The 19,214-nt window shown below is 57.4% G+C and overlaps 3 protein-coding genes and 1 pseudogene across 9 annotated transcripts; 2 read left to right on the forward strand and 2 right to left on the reverse strand.

The window, feature by feature from the left end:
* Positions 1-26: 26 nt before the first annotated feature.
* RIC8A (RIC8 guanine nucleotide exchange factor A) lies at positions 27-6,480 on the reverse strand. Of its 6 annotated transcripts, none has more exons than XM_063630933.1 (10): positions 6,247-6,480; positions 5,866-5,925; positions 5,187-5,777; positions 4,525-4,616; positions 3,789-3,939; positions 2,631-2,726; positions 2,383-2,527; positions 2,161-2,305; positions 1,723-1,842; positions 27-852 (listed from the first exon to the last, which is right to left on the reverse strand). In XM_063630933.1, exons 1-10 carry the CDS (start codon positions 6,328-6,330, stop codon positions 492-494), a joined length of 1,845 nt encoding a protein of 614 aa, XP_063487003.1. In that variant the 5' UTR covers positions 6,331-6,480; the 3' UTR covers positions 27-491. The 6 variants fall into 6 exon arrangements, with proteins under 6 accessions (XP_063487003.1, XP_055115206.1, XP_055115207.1 ...); XM_055259231.2 differs by having other exon boundaries at positions 5,866-5,913; positions 6,247-6,448; XM_055259232.2 differs by having other exon boundaries at positions 27-910; positions 5,866-5,913; positions 6,247-6,448.
* On the forward strand, positions 6,475-12,241 carry BET1L (Bet1 golgi vesicular membrane trafficking protein like). Its single transcript, XM_055259245.2, has 4 exons — positions 6,475-7,871; positions 9,124-9,215; positions 9,500-9,556; positions 9,698-12,241. The coding sequence occupies exons 1-4, from the start codon at positions 7,853-7,855 to the stop codon at positions 9,863-9,865; spliced, it is 336 nt and encodes a 111-aa protein (XP_055115220.1). The 5' UTR covers positions 6,475-7,852; the 3' UTR covers positions 9,866-12,241.
* Positions 10,399-12,241, forward strand: LOC129471242 (uncharacterized; annotated as a pseudogene).
* A 2,605-nt stretch (positions 12,242-14,846) lies between these two features.
* Positions 14,847-18,348, reverse strand: CIMAP1A (ciliary microtubule associated protein 1A). 2 transcript variants are annotated; one of them, XM_055259478.2, is made up of 7 exons: positions 18,084-18,348; positions 17,715-17,831; positions 17,367-17,567; positions 16,828-16,929; positions 16,543-16,664; positions 15,605-15,745; positions 14,847-15,164 (listed from the first exon to the last, which is right to left on the reverse strand). In XM_055259478.2, the coding sequence occupies exons 2-7, from the start codon at positions 17,821-17,823 to the stop codon at positions 15,075-15,077; spliced, it is 765 nt and encodes a 254-aa protein (XP_055115453.2). In that variant the 5' UTR covers positions 17,824-17,831; positions 18,084-18,348; the 3' UTR covers positions 14,847-15,074. The 2 variants fall into 2 exon arrangements, with proteins under 2 accessions (XP_055115453.2, XP_055115452.2); XM_055259477.2 differs by having other exon boundaries at positions 18,080-18,348.
* Positions 18,349-19,214: the final 866 nt, after the last annotated feature.

Raw genomic sequence — 19,214 nt, forward strand, 5'->3', positions numbered from 1 at the left:
AATTTACACATATATTCACACATACATTTTTGCCCAAAACTCTTCTTTATTTCAAGATGATGTTTCTGTGGCTATGTCTGGTATGTGGTATAAATCTCAATCTATGGTCACACGAGGGGCATTTTCCTTGTTGTAAGTGTAGTCTAAACCAGTAGGAAGGAGGTTTAATTGCCAAAACCAGCGAGAACTCGGGCACTGTGGATACTACAGTGGGCAGCTGAACGAGGACCAAGGAGAATGTCTAAGAGGCCTCCAGCCCTGCGCTCAGTGAAGACAGGACAGAAACAACAGAGCATACATACCTCGGAAGTGTGTTCTGACACACTCGTATGGAAAGTTCTGACAGGTTTTCTCCCTGGGAAGTGCAGCACATGCCCCAACACACTGGCTCTGCCAGCGTGCCAATCCCAGATGTGCTTGCTCTGTACACACCCACATCCAACCCCCTGCCCTCCCATATGCTCTTCTGTGTGCCCAGGTAGACCCTGCCCTCAGGCAGCAGCTTCCGAACACATTCCTCTTGGCGCAGACAAAAGAAAGTATTCGTCTGTGGAATTCAAGGCTGAGCCCTGAGTTCTAGCACAAGAAGACCATTGCAGTCCAGAGATAAGAAACTGGACCAGAGGCAAATCATGAACAGAACCTTGGGAGTAAAGAGAAGAGATTTCTAAAATGGAGAAGTGGGAGCGGGTGTGGAGCCAGTGGGATGTGGCTTCCCCAGGTTGCAACCCCAAGGAAGTCTCTGGAAGCAGCACCAGTTCTAACGGGGGAGCAGAAGAGCTGCCATCCTCAGTCAGGGTCCGAGTCAGGGTCTGAGGAGAGCTGCTGCTCCATAGTCTCGCACATGGCATCCTGCAGGGACGTAAGATGACCCCGGGGACTCATGCCCATTGGCTGGATGACTCTGTTCCTATTGGGGAAAGGTGCAATGGGGCTGGGGAAGGGGCCCAGTTGGCCAGGCAGGGGTCCTGCTCACCCCTGGCTGCTACCTTCCTCCACCAAGTAGGCTGCTCCCATTTACTGGGGAAGCCTGGTTGGACCTTCTGTTAACTGGGCCCAAACCCTAACTGCTGCCTCCTGGCTTTAAGCAGTTTCCTAATGTAAACATCTAAATTGGCCTTAAGCAGGCTCTTAATTTGGACACTGGGCCATCTCCAATAAATCTGGCGACATTAGTCTTTTTTTTTTTTTTTTTTGGAGAGGAAGTCTCACTCTGTCGCCAGGCTGGAGTGCAGTGGCACAGTCAGCTCACTGCAATCTCTGCCTCCCGGGTTCAAGTGATTCCCCTGCCTCAACCTCCCAAGTAGCTGGGACTACAGGCGCCCACCACCACGCCCAGCTAACTTGTTTTTTTGTATTTTAGCAGAGACGGGGTTTCACCACGTTGGCCCGGATGGTCTTGATCTCCTGACCTTGTGATCCACCTGCCTCAGCCTCCCAAAGTGCTGGGATTATAGGCGTGAGCTACCATGCCCGGCCTTAGACAGTCTCTTAATTTCTCTGGGCCTCAGTTATCATCTGTAAAAGGGGCACAATACTGATTCAATATACCCATCCCCTGGGGGATTTCCTCCAGGGCCAGTGATTTCAAACATCAGCAATGCAACCTAATACCAGGATCCTAAGCTCTCCTCTGATCCTACCTCCTGGGGCTCACAAGACAGGATGTGGGTCAGCTCTCCCTTCTCCCAGCTGCAGGCCCCTCCTTGTCATGCCACACACCTGGAGAGCTTGTCAAACATGGTCACCAGCTTCATGGCCTCGTGCTCCTTCTGCTCCTCCGTCATGCCCTCCATAGGGTTAGGCGGCTTCTCCTCCACCCTCCCGGTCACTGGGTTTATGCTGTTTCCCAGTGGGTGGAATGTGGGGAATGCATTAGTGACTCTCCAGGACAGGAGGCAAGCCACCTATTTTCCCAGTGGGGTGAGGTGGGCAAGGCAACTGCAGGAAGAGGCCTCCCTCCAGAAGCGGCACAGGTAACCAGCTCCTGCCATCTGCCACCTTCTGGTATCCCAGATAGCACTTAGGAACAGGTGCTTGATTCTGGAAGGTCTTGTCCATTTGTCATCCTGTCCCACCCTACAGGGGTCCACATGGGTGTGGAAGCAGGGACTGGGGGGGCTGTGAATGGAGACCCGAGGGTGTGTTGGGGGCACACACCTGGCCTTGGCTTCCTTGTACTCATCTGTGTCTGTGTCCTCATCCTCCGAGTACTGGCCCTCGGGCCGGCCTCCCGCCATGAGGCCCCTGGCAGCCAGAAGGCCAGCAGCATTCCCGTAGCCCGTGTACTTGATGAATCGGGGCACTGAGGGGCAAGGCAGAGGTCAGTGTGCAAGCCTGGCTGAGGTGGGGTGGGCTGGGACCTGGGTCTCCATAACTCACCACTCTCAGAGCACAGGACAAACAAGAACTCGGCAGCCACCCTCTTCACATCCGTGTCCAGGTGTGTCATGAGGCGGACAAGCTTGTTCCGCAGCATCTCCCCAACCTCAGGCCGTGTCCTCACATCCCGCAGAGGGGGCAGCACCTGGGGAGGTGGCCATCCCTAAGCTTGGGCTTGGAGTAGCCAAGGGTCTGTGATCAGGGCTGAAACCACATCCCCCAGGAGCACCAGCTCCTCAGCCTCATACCTGGGCCTTCAGGAACTTCCTGGCTGGGCGGTGCATCCGGGCACATTCAGTCAGCACGCTCAGCACGGGAGCTACACTCTCCTTCAGCCTGTGTGTCTGTAGAGGATTCTCTGTCACCGGGGCTGTGCCCCTGCCTAATTTGAGACTGGCACAGAGTTACACCCCCCCACCGCCCCTTCCCACCAACATACACAGCAGCTGGTCCTGGCGGCAGAGGTTTGGGAATAAGCCCCTCTGCAGTTAGCGCAAGGCCAAGAGTGGGTGGTGGGTGTCTGTGTCACTTTTGAAAAGGACGGGGATAGAGCGTAACTCAGAGGTACTCGTAAGCTTTGTGACTTGGGAGAAATAACTGCTTTAAGTCTAATTACCTCAACTATAAACCAGAGCTGGGAAGAAAACACAAAGCAATTCAAGCTTTAGACTGGCGCACACATTGCCCTCAGATGTTGGTGGCAAAAAGAAACGAGAACCGAATCCCAGCTCTGTGTACTTCATGGACAGAGCAGGGAGTTCTTGACCCTCCTAGCATAATGTGCCTGGACCCCAGCACCAGCAGTGGCAGCGACGGGCACAGACAACCCCCCAGGTGTGTGTCCAATGCCAGCTCCCTATCCTGAGTTGCTCGCAGGCACCATGTGTGTCCCTTGCTTAGGCAGGTAGATTCCCAGGAGGTCTACTAAATCTTGGTTTATTGTACTCCAGCCTGCTTTCTGCAAGCTCCTGGAAGATGGTTAGAGCCCCAGCTGTCCAGATGCCCTGTAGTGCAGTCACAGGAGTGAGAGGGAAGCTTTGATCTGAGGTTCCTATGGGTCTCCTCAGGATGCTGAGGGACAGCTATGCTTGTAATCAAGGGCTGCCTGTGTCTAAGAGTTAAAAGCAGGGACTGGGGGGCTTCTCAGGACCACTCAATAAAGATCCACAAAGATTTAAGAAGTGAAACCTTCAAGTGTGTGGAAGGTGTCCACATGCTTCTCATGGAGGAAAGGTCTGGCGTCTTGCCAGGCTGGACCACAGAACAGCTGGAGGAATCGCCCATATCACACCACCAAGACGATCTCCACTTACCAGTGTGGACAGTGTAGAAGCACTGACCACAGCTGTGCAGGAGAACCAGTGCCAGAGCCACTGGGGGAGCATGCATAGCCATCCCCAGCCTACCTGGTGCAAACGCTTCTCTAGGAAGATGAGGAGGGCACGAATCACATCCATATTCACTCCCATGAACTCCACGGAGTCTCCATGTGGCTCCAGGGTGAGGAGAACATCCAGACACTTGAGGGGCAAGTTCCCCAGGAGGTTCACTGCGTGGCTGGGGACAGATGGAGGTGGGGGTCTCAATAGGGTTAATCCCTCAGCACAGGTGCAATCTTTGTGCCCCCGCTGAACCACACATTACATGAGCTGGCATGTGAGTCCCAAAGGGGCAGCGCTAGGGACCAAAGCCAAGGGCAGGGACTGATCTGAGAGGCACTGCCACTCAGCTGTACAGTGGGGTCCCCTGGAGAAGTGGGGGCACTGAGACACCCTGCCTCCCCCACCCTGTCTGAGCCAAAGCGCCAGACCATCTCTGGAAACCCAGACCAGCCTAGGGGCAGCTGGACCAAAAACGGGGCCAAGGAACCAATGTGCCCTAGTAAGTACTACACTGTTGCCACTACCAAGGCCCAGTTGGCACATTCCTGCCCCCAAATTCATGGCTGTTGTCTTGGCCACATATTAGAAGCACCCAGTATTCTCTGGAAATACACCGATGTCGTCTTACTCACCCAGACAAAGTCAGACCCTCTAGGGTGGGGCCTGGGCTCTCAGGTGAGTTCTGGTTCACAGCCAGGGTTGAGGACGACCATCTAGACATGTGGGCACACTTCCCTCCCAGAAAAAGCCCCATCCTCACCCATGGAACTCCTCTGTGCGGTCTCCAGCAGTAGCAATCATCACACAGTGCCGGAGAAGGGTCCCCAGGTGTCGGTAAAGGGCAGCGTCTTCCTGATCAAAGAAAGAAGGGTTCCTGTGAGGCGCCCCACTCATCCCACTGCTGCCTGCTGAGGCTCCACTGTCTGTTGCACTCCAGGACTGTGTGGCAATGACTGTGCACTTCCTGTACTGCGTACCTGGTCCCCTGGGATCTTCCTAGGTGACTGTGGGTAGTGCTGGGGGCAAAAGATGACCACTGCTGTCTTCCTAAAAACTCCATGAGTATTCTTCCAAGAGCACTTCCCTGATTAGGAACGTTAACACATACCCTTGGGATGAAGTCACACTCTGTCTCAGCCCCACTCACAGCCTCGTGGTGGAGGATCTCTTACAGTCTCCCCGGACACCACACAGCCCTCCTGCCAGGCAGCAAGAGCCAGAAGGGGCCTCTACTTTCCTCAGAAGCCTTCCCTGAGGTCCCAGCCCAGAACTGGCATCTCCTTGGCCTTGTCCCAACAGGCTGGGAGGTCCTGTCCTCTCCATGTCTGACACCCAGAAACCTGAAGGTACCCAGTGGGAGGCAGGTCCAGGAAATGTCGGAGCTGCGTTGAGACCCATCCATGGGTTCAGGTCAGTGCTCACCTCGTCCACCTCCCCCTTGATGGAGTCGAGAGTGATGTTGAAGAGCACTTTGAGGATCTCCATGGCCCGCTCAGTCTCTTGGGAAGGAAGGAGCTTGGGTGGGTTCCCTTCAGGAGTCACCCCCAGCGTCAGCTCAAGTGTGTCAGTCAGCAGACGCACTCCTTTCAGCTCCTGAAACAGCTGCTGGCGCACATCGGTGCGGAGTGCCGTTAGCAGGAAGAGGAGCCTCAAGTCAAAGAACTGGACATCGTGGGGGAAGCTCCTCTCACGGTACAGTCCCACACGCTCTGTGAGCTTCACCACTAGGCGGGCCTCTGCTGCCAGCATCTGTGCCACAGGGCTGCTGAGCACGAGGTTGCACAGGCACTTGAGGGACTCCAGTACAACATCCATGTCTGGGCATTCTGGGATGGACCCCTCAGAGACAGAGATGTCAGCATAGCAGGCCAGTGCCTGCAGGCTCTGGCGGCTGGTGAACGGGTCCAGGCAGTTGCGGTCCCGGGACAGGATTCGGACACTCTGCAGCCAGGTGACACGGTGGGAGGGTGGCAAGCCCTGTTCCAGGACGGAGACCAGCAGCTCCGCCAGTCTCTGTGGGCAGGGAGAAGAGCGGTTCCACCAGGCCCTTCTTCCTGGGGCCACCTGTCCCTGCCCCTTTACCCCTTGGGCCAGCACCCACCTTCCGGTCCTCCTGTTGGGCATCATCAAACGTGAAGCTCTGGGAGTGCTGCAGAGAGAACTAGTGAATTCAAATCCACAGAGGGGTAGGATCCGCGTCCGCTGATGGGGGGCGGCCTATTGGCCTCTAACTCAGGCAGCAGCCACTGCTCAGAACAGATGGCAGGGTCTGCACTCGCCCCCATCCCTACACACCTGCCACCCAACGGGTGCACCCCCACTCTCCCCGCAACACTGCATCCCAGACCTGCCCCCCGCACCCCGCCGCGTCCCCTACGCTTGCTGACACAGCCCCTGCCTCACCCACACCCTCCCTGCCACCCGCGCACGACCCTGCCCCACCCCCTCCGTGCCCGCCCCCCGGCCTCAGGCGGCCGCTTACCTCCTGGTTGTATGACCGCAGAGCTTCCATAATCACATCCTCCTTCCCCGTCTCCACGGCTTCTGCAACCGCCCGGGGCTCCATGGCGCGACCGGGACCCGGCGCGGGGAAGGCGGGACGAGCCCTTTCTCAGCCGTTCCGGGCCGCAGTTCGCCGGCCCCGCCCTGGCCCAGAAAGCCTCGCGCCAGCGCGCGGGGGAGGCCGGGACGGGGCGCGGCGTCTGGTGGCGCTTTAAGGGGGCGCGGCCTGAGGCAGCGCTGGCGGCTCGGAGGTTTTAAGACCCGAGTCGGGGGGCTGAGTCGCCCTGAACCGAACTGACCCCTTTCCTTGTGACCCGCGCTTCTTGGGCCAGAATTTCCAACAGGAAAGGATCTCAGCCCCCACCGTGCCCTGCCACACACATAGTGACGCCCCTCGAGCTCCACAGAACCGATGGGATGTAGAGGGGAAAGCCGAAGTGGAAAGGACTTTTCAGTCCTAGGCCATTGGGTTCGTTAGGCGTTTGCTGGGGAATGCAGGCGAACGGGATTCCCAGGTCCCTGCCTTTGTGGAGCTTATGTTCCAGAGGGGAAGGGAGACAAGGAAAAACAAAAGGACATGAGGCGGTCACAGGGCTGTGCTTCAAAGGAAGCAAAAGGCGACTACTAGGCTGCAACGGGCTGTGAGGAAGTGCCGTTTTTGCTGACACCGGACGGTGGGAAGTGAGCCGGGAAGACTGGAGCCACTCCAGGCAGAAGGAGCAGCACTTGCAAAGGTGGAGGGCCGTGAGGGGCCGACAGAAAGGGGAGCAACCCAGTCTGGCCCGGACTCAGTTCCCTCTTGAAAAGCAAAGATCCTGCGTGTCCGTTTCAGTGGCCGTCATGAGGATTCAGTGACGCACAGGAAGCGCGGTGCACTCGCTCTTCTAACAAGTGCCCGGGAGCAAAGGCGTCTACGGCCCCCAGTCCCCGCGCCGCCTCCCAGTCTCTCTCCCTGCTTCACTTTCCTGTAGTGCTTTCTGTACGCCTGTATTCGACGCGGCGCGCACTCGCAGGCACGAGCGAGGCGCCGATCTCCACTTGACAGAGGAGGCACCCTTGCCCCCACCACACCCAGTGCTCCTCGCGGGCTTCTGCCCGAGGGGCCTGCTCCTTCCTCATGACCCGCCTGTGAATCCTTCCTAACCGTTAGGACCTAACCCACAGAAGCGTCTTTCCACCACCATCGTCTTGGCACTGAGCAAGCAAACGGCCCCGCCCCGCCCCACGTTCACAGGAACAACAAACGTCACATCCGCGGTGGTGCTGTAATCCCAGCACCTTGGGAGCCCGGTAGGCGGGGACTGCAGTCAGCTGAGATCGCGCCACTGTCTGGGCGACAGTGCTGAAAATAAGTCACAACTATGCCCATCGCTTCCGCGGCCAGCGGTTCCCCACCCTCGGCCCTAAGCCGGAAGTCAGAGAGCCCGAAGCGGAAGGGGCTGGGCCATCTAGGGGCGTGGTCGGTGTGGAGGCGGGGCTATCGCTGGCTGGGGGCGGGGCCGGAACCCTTTTCCTCGTGACTGCGCCACGTCTGAGGCGGCAGTGGCCGCGTCGGTGTCGGCGTCGAGGAGCCGGGGCAGGGCACGATGGCGGACTGGGCTCGGGGTGAGCGCGGGAGAGCGGAGCCGTTGGGGGCAGGGCCGGGCCGAAACCGACGCCGCTGCCTGTAGAGCCGCGTGCGCCTGCCTTTGGCCCGACTAGGGTGACGTCGGCCGGGAGGACCCTGTCAGGGGGGCGGATTCGGATCCTTCCGGGTCGGAGCAGGGCCGGGTTTCGGCCGGCACTGCGGCTAGGACCGAAGGCGGGCGTGGCGGCGCAGCAGCTCCAGTGAGGGGTCGCGCAGCAGCGGGGTCCCCCCACTCCCCGCCGCCCCCTGTGAGATCGTTCTGCATGGGTTCGGGGTGAGCGGGAGTCGGCATTCGACAGGTCCCGAGGCCAGGCCCTAGGAGTAGAGGCTGTGCTCCGCTGGTGTCCAAGCAGGACTCTTACTAACTTGGGCCTCGGTGGCTCCATTTCCCCTCCTGGAGCCCGTGTTCTTGTCTGCAAAGTGGGATATTGATGCCTGTCTCTCTGAGTTGTCATGATGATTAAAAGAATTGATAAACATGAAGTGGTTGGAAGGACGCTGGCATCCCTTCCTTACATTGAAGCTAGGGAGGAGGTGGTTCTCACGTACCTGATGTGACAGAAATTTTTTATCACCTGGCCCAGCCGGCCACAGGCCAGGCCTCTGCAAGCACTCTGCCCTGGGTGTTGCAGGAAGCCCCATGTGGGATGCAGACCAAGGATCCCGCTCCTGGTCGACGTCAGCTCCCATCTCGGGGAATTGGGAACTTTGCTCAGCCATTTTGTGTGCGGGAAAGGGCCTTCCCAATGTTGTGTCCTGGTTCCTTGCCACCTCTGCTCAAAGGTCGTCCCTGCAGGAGCCTTTCTGCTGCCCCGCTGGGTACTTTTCCCAAGTCTTTCCTATGCTCTTTGCAGAGTTTACTGTTTTTCTATAAGAATGGGCTCCACATACACAGATGGTTACCTCCCTGGATGCAAGTGTCACATCATACTAGCACCCCAGGGCTGGGTCCAGTTTTTGCTACACAGTCTCAGAAGGTGCTGGTTGGACCGAACCCGTTGTGGGTGCTTGCCCATCCCCACCTTGATGTGTACACAGGACATGTGTTCACATGACAGGCCCTTACACACATCGTCCTTTATGCAGCCTGTCTCATGTGCAGGATTCACCTGCTGGAACCTAGGTTAGGGCCCCCTAGATTTCTGACTCACCCAGATGTGATTGGAGTGAGAGGGGTCAGGGGCCGCGCTCACCGATGGATGCAACCCTTCAGCCCCTCTCTTTTCTCAGCTCAGAGCCCGGGCGCTGTGGAAGAGATTCTAGACCGGGAGAACAAGCGAATGGCTGACAGCCTGGCCTCCAAAGTCACCAGGCTCAAATCGGTCAGTGGTGGTCTGTCCTATTACCTCCACCTGGTGCCTTTGGGGAATGGGGATCAGAGGGAAGGCAGAGGGCCCAGAGGAGTTTCGGGCAGTTTTCCATCCTCGTCCGATTCGTGGCTGTGCTCACCTGCATGAGGCCCCCGCTGACACCTGGACCTTTTTATCTGCTGCTGCCCCACTGTGTCTGGCAGAGTTGTTGGCAGGGTTTGTCTGGTCTGGGGAGGGTGAGTGCTGTATTATGTGTCTGCTCTGGCTCAACTCTGCCCTCTCTGTCTGATGAACAGCTCGCCCTGGACATCGACAGGGATGCAGAGGATCAGAACCGGTACCTGGATGGCATGGTAAGGGCCCACAGTGTGTGTGAATCAGTGCCCTGCCCCAGCACTACCTGCTGCAGAGCCTGCAGTGTCTCCTTCAGCACTGGTGCGGGTGGGTGGTCAAATCACCACTTCTGTGTGATCTTGCTGGGATTCCTCCTTTAGGACTCGGATTTCACAAGCACGACCGGCCTGCTTACAGGGAGCATGAAGCGCTTTTCCACAATGGCAAGGTCCGGACGAGACAACCGGAAGCTTCTATGTGGCATGGCCGTGGGTCTAATTGTGGCCTTCTTCATCCTGTCCTACTTCTTGTCGAGGGCAAGGACGTGAGCCAGTGGGAGCTGGTGTCTGTGGGTACCAAGGGCAGCCAGGGTCTTCCCTGCCTGGTGTCTTGGGCTCCAGAGGACTTACCTACAAAATACTCCTTTGCAATTATAATCGTGGGTCAGGAATCTTCTTCCTGTGTGGCAGGAGGCTGCGGCTGCCTGTGACCTGATGAGCTCGTGTTGGCTGGTCCCACGTGTGGAAGGGACTCTCTCGGGGAAACCAAGGCCCAGCCCCTCCCGCTTCCCCCAGGTGCTAGAGACCCAGGCAGAGCTGGGGCCACAGCATGTCTGGAGGAGCCAGGTCTGAGCAGAGCAGATGTTGAATCCCAGACATGGCCACCTGTGGCTTGCAGCCTTTCTCCCAGCGCTTGGGACTCTGACATCTTAAGGCTCCACGGTCGTGTCCTTGTCTGGGTGAGGCCATGTCTGTGATCCAAGGTTCCTGGAACTGACACAGGAAGGGGCTGTGAACCCTAAGTGGGTGTCATCTCGTCCGACTGAGGCTTCTCAGCCTGGAGATGGCAGTTACTCCTGGCCATGGTTGTTGAGCACGGGCAGACCAGTGCAGGCCACCCTGCTGTGAGTTATCTGCGCCTACGATGAAGTGAGACCCCTGGGGAGAACTGGGGTTGTGGATGAAGGAGTGGACTGCAGCCTTGGCCTAGCCACTGGGCTGGGATCCTTCTGGGTCATGTGACTGTGTATCCAGGAGCAGAAACTTGTATTCTCAGGATTCAGGATCTACCCAGCAACAAAGATGTATTTTCAGGAGAACAGACCTAGAAATGGGCCTGTCTGGCATTTCAGAGTGAGGCAAAGCAGGCAGGGCCGGGGAGCTTCTGTGGGTCTACACAAGAAGGTTCCTGTGAGGGCTATCAGTTGTTGCCTTTTAGCTTGCTGGTAACTTTGGCGCCTCCGCCAAGCCCTGCCAGACTCCCCTGGCTGTGATGGCGTTCTGTGCCGTCCTCCTTGTCCCCAGCCTCTGCAGGATGCCCTCCCTACCCACCTCTCCCTGGGCCTTCCCTGTCCACTGGGCTGGGCTCATGTTCAAACCGCTGGACTGGCAGGGCAACGACTTCTTCCCACCTCAAGATGAGGTCCTCGCCCCTTGTCTTGGCATAAAAACACCTTTAAAGCATGAGCCATGTGCTTCTTTGCCCTTCTCTGTCCTGTTCCAATCTTCTGCCTCCCAGTCACTCCCTGGGGACTGTGGGATCGCTGTCCCCCCACCTGTGTGGCCACACCATGTGTCCTGTCAATCCAGAACTGCCTCTGAGCTCCAGGCTGACCACAGATCAGCCACAGCCTGGTGCCTGCAGCCCCACTTTGCTCACCCTTCCCTTTCCTTCCTTCCACACAGCAAGCCCACCTTTCTCCATGCACACTCACCATAGCCCCCTTCCTTGTGACCTGGGCCCTCCATTGTACCTGGCTGAGACTGTCAGCCTCCTGGAGGGGTGGGGTCCACCTTCTTCTTCCCCTATGCAGGTGCAAGCTCACTTCTCACCCAGCAAGGTCGACTCATCTGCCTCCATGTCTCTGGGGTTTTGCCGTTGCCCTGAAACTTAGCTGGGCTGGTCTTGCTCCCAGCTTGCTTCCCCCTCCTCGGATGTCCCTTTGCAGGCCCGTGTCGTTCCTCCGGCACCAGTGTCCTTGGCTGCCATGGCAAGCTCATCAGGGTCTTGCACCCTGGTCACCAAGCATGGTAGCAGCTGCCTGCATTGTATCTCCATCTGGTCACTGCAGGTGCCAACCCTTCATCCCCCATATTTTCCTGGGCCATGGAGGGTTGACCTCCAATTCTGGGGAATGTGGCTGAGCTGTGGTAACCAGCTACACCCCAGGTGCTCTTTCCATGGTGGTGCCTCCTCATCTTGCTGATGCAAACTAGGAAGTTAGGCTGCATCTCGGAGTGGCCTTCGCTGGAGAGGTGCTTTGCTGTCTCTGAGACTCAGCCACTGTGTTCCCTCCCCGCCTCTGTTATCTCCATGGCTGCTTGCAGCCCTCCCAGGTACTTTGGGGTCTGAGCTGGACTTCCTTTGTGGTTTGCTCTTCTGCTTCTCACTCTTGTATTAAGAAGGATTCCACAAAGGGAGAGTGGCATCCCTGCTGCTGCTGTGCCAGACCAGAGTTTCCTGAGGGGCCCTGACCCTAACCCTCCAGCTCAGCCCCGTACACCTGACCCTGTAAATGAATGGGGTTTGCTGACTGTAATCCCTGACACCAGTAAAACCAAAAGGACTCTTGGGGGCTCAGTGTGAGAGCCAGGGTTACCCACTCTGCCAAGTGAGAACAAACTGCTAGGCCATATCCCATAATTTCAGGATGAGAAATGTCAACAATAAAAATTTGTAGTAAACATAACCTCATGAAGAACTAATCGCATGGTCTCTGTCCTCATTTCCTTGGTATTTGAGGGAATTTTGTCTGGAGCTCACTCTGGTCCACAGGCTGGCCATGAGCACTGGTGCTGTAAAGCCTGCCCCTTCCCTCATTCACCGCGTGGCTGGTCATGGGCACTGGTGCTGTAAACCCTGCCCCTTCATTCACCCCATCACGGTTGACTTTGGGCAGAGCAGCCACAGACTCACCTGAAAGGGGTCTGCCTCTCCACACCTGTGGGTATTTCTCATCAGGTGGGACGAGAGACTGAGGGAGGAAAGAAAGAAGACACAAAGTATAGAGAAGGAACAGTGGGCCCAGGGGGCCAGCACACTCAGCGTGCGAAGACCCGCACCGGCGCCAGTCTCCGGGTTCCCTCAGTATTTATTGATGACTATTTTCACTATCTTGGTAAGGGGAGTGCGGCAGGAGAACAGGGAGAATGGTGATGGTGGGGAGAAGGTCAGAAGGAAAATGTGAGTAAAGGAATCTGCGTCATAAATAAGTTCAAGGGAAGGTACTGTGCCCAGATGTGCACGTAGGCTAGATTTAGGTTTCTCTTTACCCATTTTAGTGTAGCAAAGAGTAACAGAGCAGTATCACCGCTAGCATATTTCGCCTCTAGCCACAGAGTGGTTTTCTCCTATTTTAGAACAGAACGAATAATCAGCTTTACACCGAGACGTTCCGTTCCCAGGGACATGCGGGAAACAGAGGCCTTCTTATCTCAACTGCAAAGAGGCCTTTTTTACGAATCCTTCTCAGCACAGACCCTTTATGGGTGTCGGGCTGGGGGACGGTCAGGTCTTTCCCTTCCCATGAGGCTGTATCTCAGGCTGTCTCAGTTGGGGGAAACCTTGGACAATACCCAGGCTTTCTCGGATAGAGGTCCCTGTGGTTTTCTGCAGTGCACTGTGTCCCTGGTTAATAGAGAATGGAGAATGGTGATGACTTTTACCAAGCATACTGTCTGCAAACATACTGTTAACAAGGCACATTCTGCATAACCCTAAATCCCTTAAACCTTGATTTAATACAGCACATGTTTCTGTGAGCACAGGATTGGGGCTAACGTTAGAGGTTAACAGCATCTCAAAGCAGAACAATTTTTCTTTGTACAGATCAAAATGGAGTTTCTTTTGTCTTTCTTTTCTACATAGAAAGAGTAACAGTCTGATCTGTCTTCCTTTGCCCCACACTCACCCACTTCCTGCTGTGTTACCCTTCCCTGCCCAAGTTCCTGAAACGCAGATGGGGATCCTGATAGCATCACCGCTTAGGGAATAAGTGAGTTGGCCGGGCGCGGTGGCTCATGCCTGTAATCTCAACACTTTGGGAGGTCAAGGTGGGTGAATCACGAGGTCAGGAGTTTGAGACCAGCCTGACCAACATGGTGAAACCCCGTCTCTACTAAAAATACAAAAATTAGCTGGGTGTGGTGGCACGTGCCAATAATCCCAGCTACTCAGGAGGCTGAGGTAGGGGAATTGCTTGAACCTGTCAGACAGAGGTTGCAGTGAGCTGAGATTGTGCCATTGCACTCCAGCCTGGGCAACAGAGCGAGACTCCATCTCAGAAAAAAAAAAGAGAGTAAACATGAAGTGCTTCAAATAGCCTGGCATGATCACAGCTAAGTGAAGGTCAGCAGCTGTATTGTGCTTTATACAGGTGCAGGTGATGGTCCTACCAGTGTGTCTGTCAAGGTCACCCGTCCTAAAGTGACCTCCCTGAAAGCCTGAGTTGAAATCCAGACTCCACTTCTTGAGGCCTGGCCTTGGACTTCTGGGCAGCCTCTGGAATTCCTCTTCAGGCCCAGCGGATACCCCACCTTCCCTGTCCATGTCTTCCTTGTAGTCCCTGTATTACCCATTGATGTGTAATAGGTCACCCTAAAACTTCACTTAAAATAGCAATGATTTATCATGTCTCATTGAATTTGAGACGGGGCACACTTCAGGGTTGGCTGTCTTTGCTCTACAATGTCGAGGCCTCACTGGGAGATGTGGTCCTGGGGCTGCCTTCACTTGAAGGCTCACTCACAGGTCCAGAGGTCAGTGCTGGTGAGTGGAAGGCCTGGCCGGGCTGACTGCCTGTGGCTGGGCTGACTGCCTGGGATGGTGGATTCAGTCTCGCCATGGTTGAGCTTCCTCACATGATGGCTGGTGCTGGAGCAAACGTGGACACGTGGCAGAAGGTGGGGGTGGGGTGGGCTCTCGTGTCCAGGGAGAAGCTGTTTCCTTGGTATGTTGTATGCCTGGCCTCAGGAGCCTGGTGGCATCACTTCTGCCATACCCCATTATTCAGGACACCCACAGGCTGCAGTCCAGATTCAAGGGAAGGGACACAGCATTGCTCAGAGGTGATGAGCACGGGTGTGGCCATCTTCGGGTTCAAGGCAGAAAGCCTCAGGAGGGACAGTGTGGAGCAGGGTGTCTGGGGCACTCAGGCCCTACCGTCTCTCCCAACACAGACCCTGGGCCCTCCCATCTCACCAGGCTGACCCTGGGCCCTAGAAGGCAGGATGGGGCCCCTTGTGGGCAAGTGCTGACAGCCTACGGGGGCTCCTTTCTGGAAAAGCTTGATCCTTCCCCCAAGACAAACCCTTATTAATACGATCTGATCTATTAAATAATTTGGGCACAGCAGAAAACAAGATTAACAAATGGTAAAATAGCATAGAAAAGAAGTAACTGGTTACAATTGCCCAAACAAGCGTGCTCTGGCCTGCAGGGCCAGGCTGGCCAGCCCAGCTGGTGAAGACAGCCTGGAGCTCTGTGGCCCGGTGGATCTTGTGCAGACGCTGGGCGTGATGGGGCACAGCAGGGCTGGCGCTATTCCACATCAACAAGCAGGGGAGTCATGTAATCAGAGTGTTTGATGCCGAAGGTGACAGCTGGGGCGCAGGGCTTGGTCAGGGTCACCTGGGAGAGGAGGGGCTATGATAGGAGCCAGCACCCCTGCCCCCACCTGCAGGCCTCTGCCCTGGCTGGGGCTGGGCTGCTGTCCTTCCTGAACCTGGGGCTACGGTGGCCAGAAGCTATGCTCCCACGTTTGAACACAGAGCACTCAGCAGTAGTAGCTGTCACACTGTCTAGGGAAAAGGGCAGGGTCTCTGCTTCCATGTCTCTGAAGGGTTACCTGTGGGGCTAGTGCTGGAAATGTACAGAGTCCTCAGGGCGCAGGTGCCTCCCCTCCCCACCCCACCCCACCCCTCCACCCCCTCTTGGCTGTGTCCTTCCATAGCCTGACCCTGTTTCCCTTCGTCTGTGTCCCAACCCCCCTCCCTGCTCTTTCCTACACATCCCTCCGGGCCAGGCCCCCGACCCCACCCTGACCCCTCTGAGCTGTGCTCTTCCTGGACCTTCTCGGGGCTGTGGGCGCCTGGTCCTGGCTTGAGGGTCTTGTCCCCTGGGTGCTCCACACGGGCAGCCATGGTGTACTGCGGAGCTTTGCGCTTGGTCACCTGCACATCAGTCTGGTGGTAGGCTGCGGGACCTGGGGTCTGAGAGGTAAAGGAGGTTCAGACAAACTCGGCCTACCCAGGGCGCGTGGCCCTGGAGGACAGGGAGCAAGCTTGGCCGGAGGGTCTCAGGCCCTGAGTCAACAGGGTCAGCTACAAGTTGGTGCCCGTGCATCAAGGTCCCTTTCTGTCTTCTGTCACACTGTGGAGACCACACCCCACTGCTTGTGGGGCACCTCCTGTGGGGGTCACTTCCTCCATTTCAGCCTCACGCTGGCAATGGCATCCCCAGCATGTGCCAGTCCTGGGAACATCGCTGAGCATGTGTGAGAGAGGCTGTCGCTGCCCCGTTGGACCTGAGGGCCTGGGGCTGGCAAAATCAACATGGACGAGGGCTGTTGGGTGCCATGATGCTGCTTCCCCATCTCAGGCCCTGCAAGCTCTCAGGCATGTGCCACCCAGCGCCTTTGCACTGGCTGTTTCTGAAACCAGGACCCTCCTCCCCCAAATAGGTCACGGTTTATTTTTTCCTCCTCCTCTTCTTTCCATGCTACCCTATCTAAGATTGCCTCTCTCTCTTCAGACAGTGCTTCCTAAACCCCATCTCTTGTCCTCAGCACTGTCCATGCTGGGGCCAGGGCCTCTCCCTTCTGGCCTATTGACTGCCCCTCCTCACCACTGCAGTGTGACCCCAGCACGTGGCAGGCACCCAGAGGATGAAGGGCTGAGGGGGCTGAGGGGCATCGGCAAGGCAGGGCCGAACTGGTGGGTCCTGGGTTCTGGGGGAGGGTTCAGATGGTTGGGGGTGATTCTCTGTTCTCAGTTGGGGTGACGCTTGCCTTGTGTAGGTCGTCGCTGAAGCCACCCAGCTTGCTGCGGCCCTTGATGGAAAAGGAGGGCTGGGAGGCCTTGCCGACGGTATTGGGCCCCATTACCATGGGCAGCATGTACGCAGCAGGGCCTGCAGGGTGGACGTGGAGCCTCAGGCCGGAACAGCGCCCACTGCTCCTTCACTGGGGCTCTCCCCCAACTCTGGAGATCAGCCGTCAGGCTGCCCCATCTCACACACCCCACCCAGGATCCCCAGGTCCATTTGGCTGAGGACGGCTGGGGCTGCTGCGGACCTGGGGTGCTGTCCACTCGGAATGTCTTCGTCCGGGCAGAGATGGAGTGGCTGGGCGCTGAGTCGAACACGTACTTGGTGGATTTCTCTGGAAAGTAGTCACCTGGACAAGGAGCCAAGGGGGTTGCTGGGACAAGCAGGTGGGTATGCAGCCCAGTTTGGGGGCTCAAGGAGGATTCCCCAACATTCTAGGCGTGGGGCCTCTGGGCTCCAACACAGATGGTGACCAAGTCTGGTCAGGGGGTGTCCAGGATGGAAATGCTGACTTCAGGGCTGGGGAGACAAAGGCTATTTTTGAGCAGGGAGAGTGGGGTCTGACGTCGGCCTGGCAGAGAAAGGTCCAGGGTGGAGCTGGGCTCTCGCGCCAGAGTCTTCTCTGCCCAGGCACGATGGTGACCCCTCAAGAGGGAAAGATGGGACGGGAGAGGCCAGGATGGCTGAGCTCTCTCACACCCTTGCTGACATGAGGTTAGGGGCACCCAGCAGGGAGGGGCAGGCCCGGGGCTGCGCGGGGCAGGAGCCTGAGACAGGGTCACTAACCTGGGCCTGGGGTCAGCATGGTCTTGGTGTGGTAGCGCCCCAGGATAGAGTAGGCAGGGCCCAGGTCCTTGCCAGTCCTCAGTATCTTGGGGTTTACATTGTAACGGGGCCCTGGGGAGCAGTTCTCTGCCAGGAGCATGGGGGCCCCACGGAAGCTGTAGGCTGGCGCACGCAGCTTGGTGGACGTGTGCTTCAGGAAGCCTGTGGACGCAGTGGGCCCTGAGCAGCCTGGAGCCTGACCTGCCCTTCTGCCCGCTGGGAGTCAGGCATTGAGCCCCAGGCCCTTCCCGGGCCCCCCACCTGCCCGCCTGGCTCCTGACCCTCCCCCACAGTCTCTCGGGCTCTTACCTGTTGTTGGTGGAATCAGGTACTTGGGTCCAGGGCTGCTGTAGAGGGCCATGATGGGTCCCCGGGGGCGATGGGGCCTCCAGGTGCCCATCCATACCTCCTCCGTCATGGCCAGCTCTGTCCATAAGTGAGAGGGTTACCAGGTGCTGGGAGGCCCGGTCCTGTCCCATGCTGGCCCCTGATGTCCCCGTCCCTGCTCTTGCTGACACTGAAGGGTGGACCTGCCGAACCTGCCGCAGCATCCTCAGTGGGGATCTCCAGCTGGGAGCCAGGAGTAAGGGACGGTAGGAGTTTTCTGCATGGGACTGTGAGCTCCTCATGAGCTTAACTGTAACCCAGAGTTGCTGTCCCTGCTGGCCCTCAACTCACCACTGTTCTTAGCTCTAAGGGAGCCCTGGGCCGGTTTCTCCTACTTGGAGTGGTGATCAAAGATGGGGAACTTCTTGACTGAGGCTGTGCTGAGGGGCAGGGAGGGGGCCGCCCGGGAGGGAACTCTAACTTCTTCGGTGCAGGGACAGCACTCAGAGCAGCCTACGGACCCATCCTCCTCAGAGACCGCCCTTTCCCCCCTGGCCTTGGTGCCAGGGAGTTCCCGCAAAAGGAGCATGGAGAGAAAGGCCTTGCTCTGTCCTCAGGGGCTTACAGAATTTGGGAGAGGTCCCTCACTCTAAACTCTAGAATGTGGCTCTGTGGGATGACAGGTTCTAGATTCTATCTGTGTTACCAAGACAATGGCCTCTGCCTTTGATCCCCTCACCAGATCTCACCACCAGGTCCCCTCATCAGGTCCCCCCAACAGGACACCCCTATAAGTCCCCCTGACCAGGTTCCCCTCACCAGGTCCCCTCACCATGTCCCCTCACCAGGTCCTCCTCACCAGGTCCCCTCACCAAGGCCCCCCCATGTCCCCTCACCATGTCCCCTCACCAGGTGCTCCTCACCAGGTTCCCCTAAGTTCCCTCACCAGACTGCCCCTCACCAGGCCCTGTCACCATGTTTCTTTCACCAGGTCCCCTCAACCAGGCACTGCCTCATGAAGTCCTCCTCACTGGGTCCCCTCACCAGGTCCCCTGTAACCAAGTCTTCCAGGGCCCCCTCCCTAGGGCTCCCTCAGCCAAATGGAAATCCAGGCAGATACCATGTAGGCAGGTGGACAGAGCACAGAGCCGACAGCACCGCGTGGCCTCCTTGCCAGGTGCAGACAGGACAGAGGTGTGGAGAGGAGGGCCGGGGCAGTGAAGTGTCAGGGCTCAGCACCCAGGGTGGCCAAGGATGGGGCAGTTCCACTCAGCTGTGCCCCCAGAAGAGACCATAGATTGGGTAACTGAGATGCTGGAAGGTTCTGGCTGTGGGAGAGCCTGGGATCCAGGGTCAGGATCAGGGTCTGTGCTGGTTGTGTGTGGCCCCGTGGGCGACATGGGGTCTGTGTCCACCCCGTCAAGGACACTTCCTCGTTCTGGGGCTCCCTGTCCCTCCCACCTCATACCGCTGCCTCTGCCG

This window comes from Symphalangus syndactylus, chromosome 21 (genome assembly GCF_028878055.3).
Source record: "Symphalangus syndactylus isolate Jambi chromosome 21, NHGRI_mSymSyn1-v2.1_pri, whole genome shotgun sequence".
Lineage (NCBI taxonomy): Eukaryota > Metazoa > Chordata > Mammalia > Primates > Hylobatidae > Symphalangus > Symphalangus syndactylus.

Excerpts from the sequence above, each read along its gene's own strand:
- RIC8A (XM_063630932.1), bottom strand. The coding sequence starts at position 6,330 with ATGGAGCCCCGGGCGGTTGCAGAAGCCGTGGAGACGGGGAAGGAGGAT. Across the intron at positions 4,617-5,186 it reads TCAAGGGGGAGGTGGACGAG|GAAGACGCTGCCCTTTACCG; the intron begins GTGAGCACTGAC and ends TTCTTTGATCAG. Across the intron at positions 853-1,722 it reads ATGTTTGACAAGCTCTCCAG|GATGCCATGTGCGAGACTAT; the intron begins GTGTGTGGCATG and ends ACGTCCCTGCAG.
- BET1L (XM_055259245.2), top strand. Across the intron at positions 9,216-9,499 it reads AAGTCACCAGGCTCAAATCG|CTCGCCCTGGACATCGACAG; the intron begins GTCAGTGGTGGT and ends TCTGATGAACAG. Across the intron at positions 9,557-9,697 it reads ACCGGTACCTGGATGGCATG|GACTCGGATTTCACAAGCAC; the intron begins GTAAGGGCCCAC and ends TTCCTCCTTTAG.
- CIMAP1A (XM_055259478.2), bottom strand. The coding sequence starts at position 17,823 with ATGACGGAGGAGGTATGGATGGGCACCTGGAGGCCCCATCGCCCCCGG. Across the intron at positions 17,568-17,714 it reads CCTGATTCCACCAACAACAG|GCTTCCTGAAGCACACGTCC; the intron begins GTAAGAGCCCGA and ends CTGCGTCCACAG. Across the intron at positions 15,746-16,542 it reads TCAGCGACGACCTACACAAG|ACCCCAGGTCCCGCAGCCTA; the intron begins GCAAGCGTCACC and ends TTTACCTCTCAG.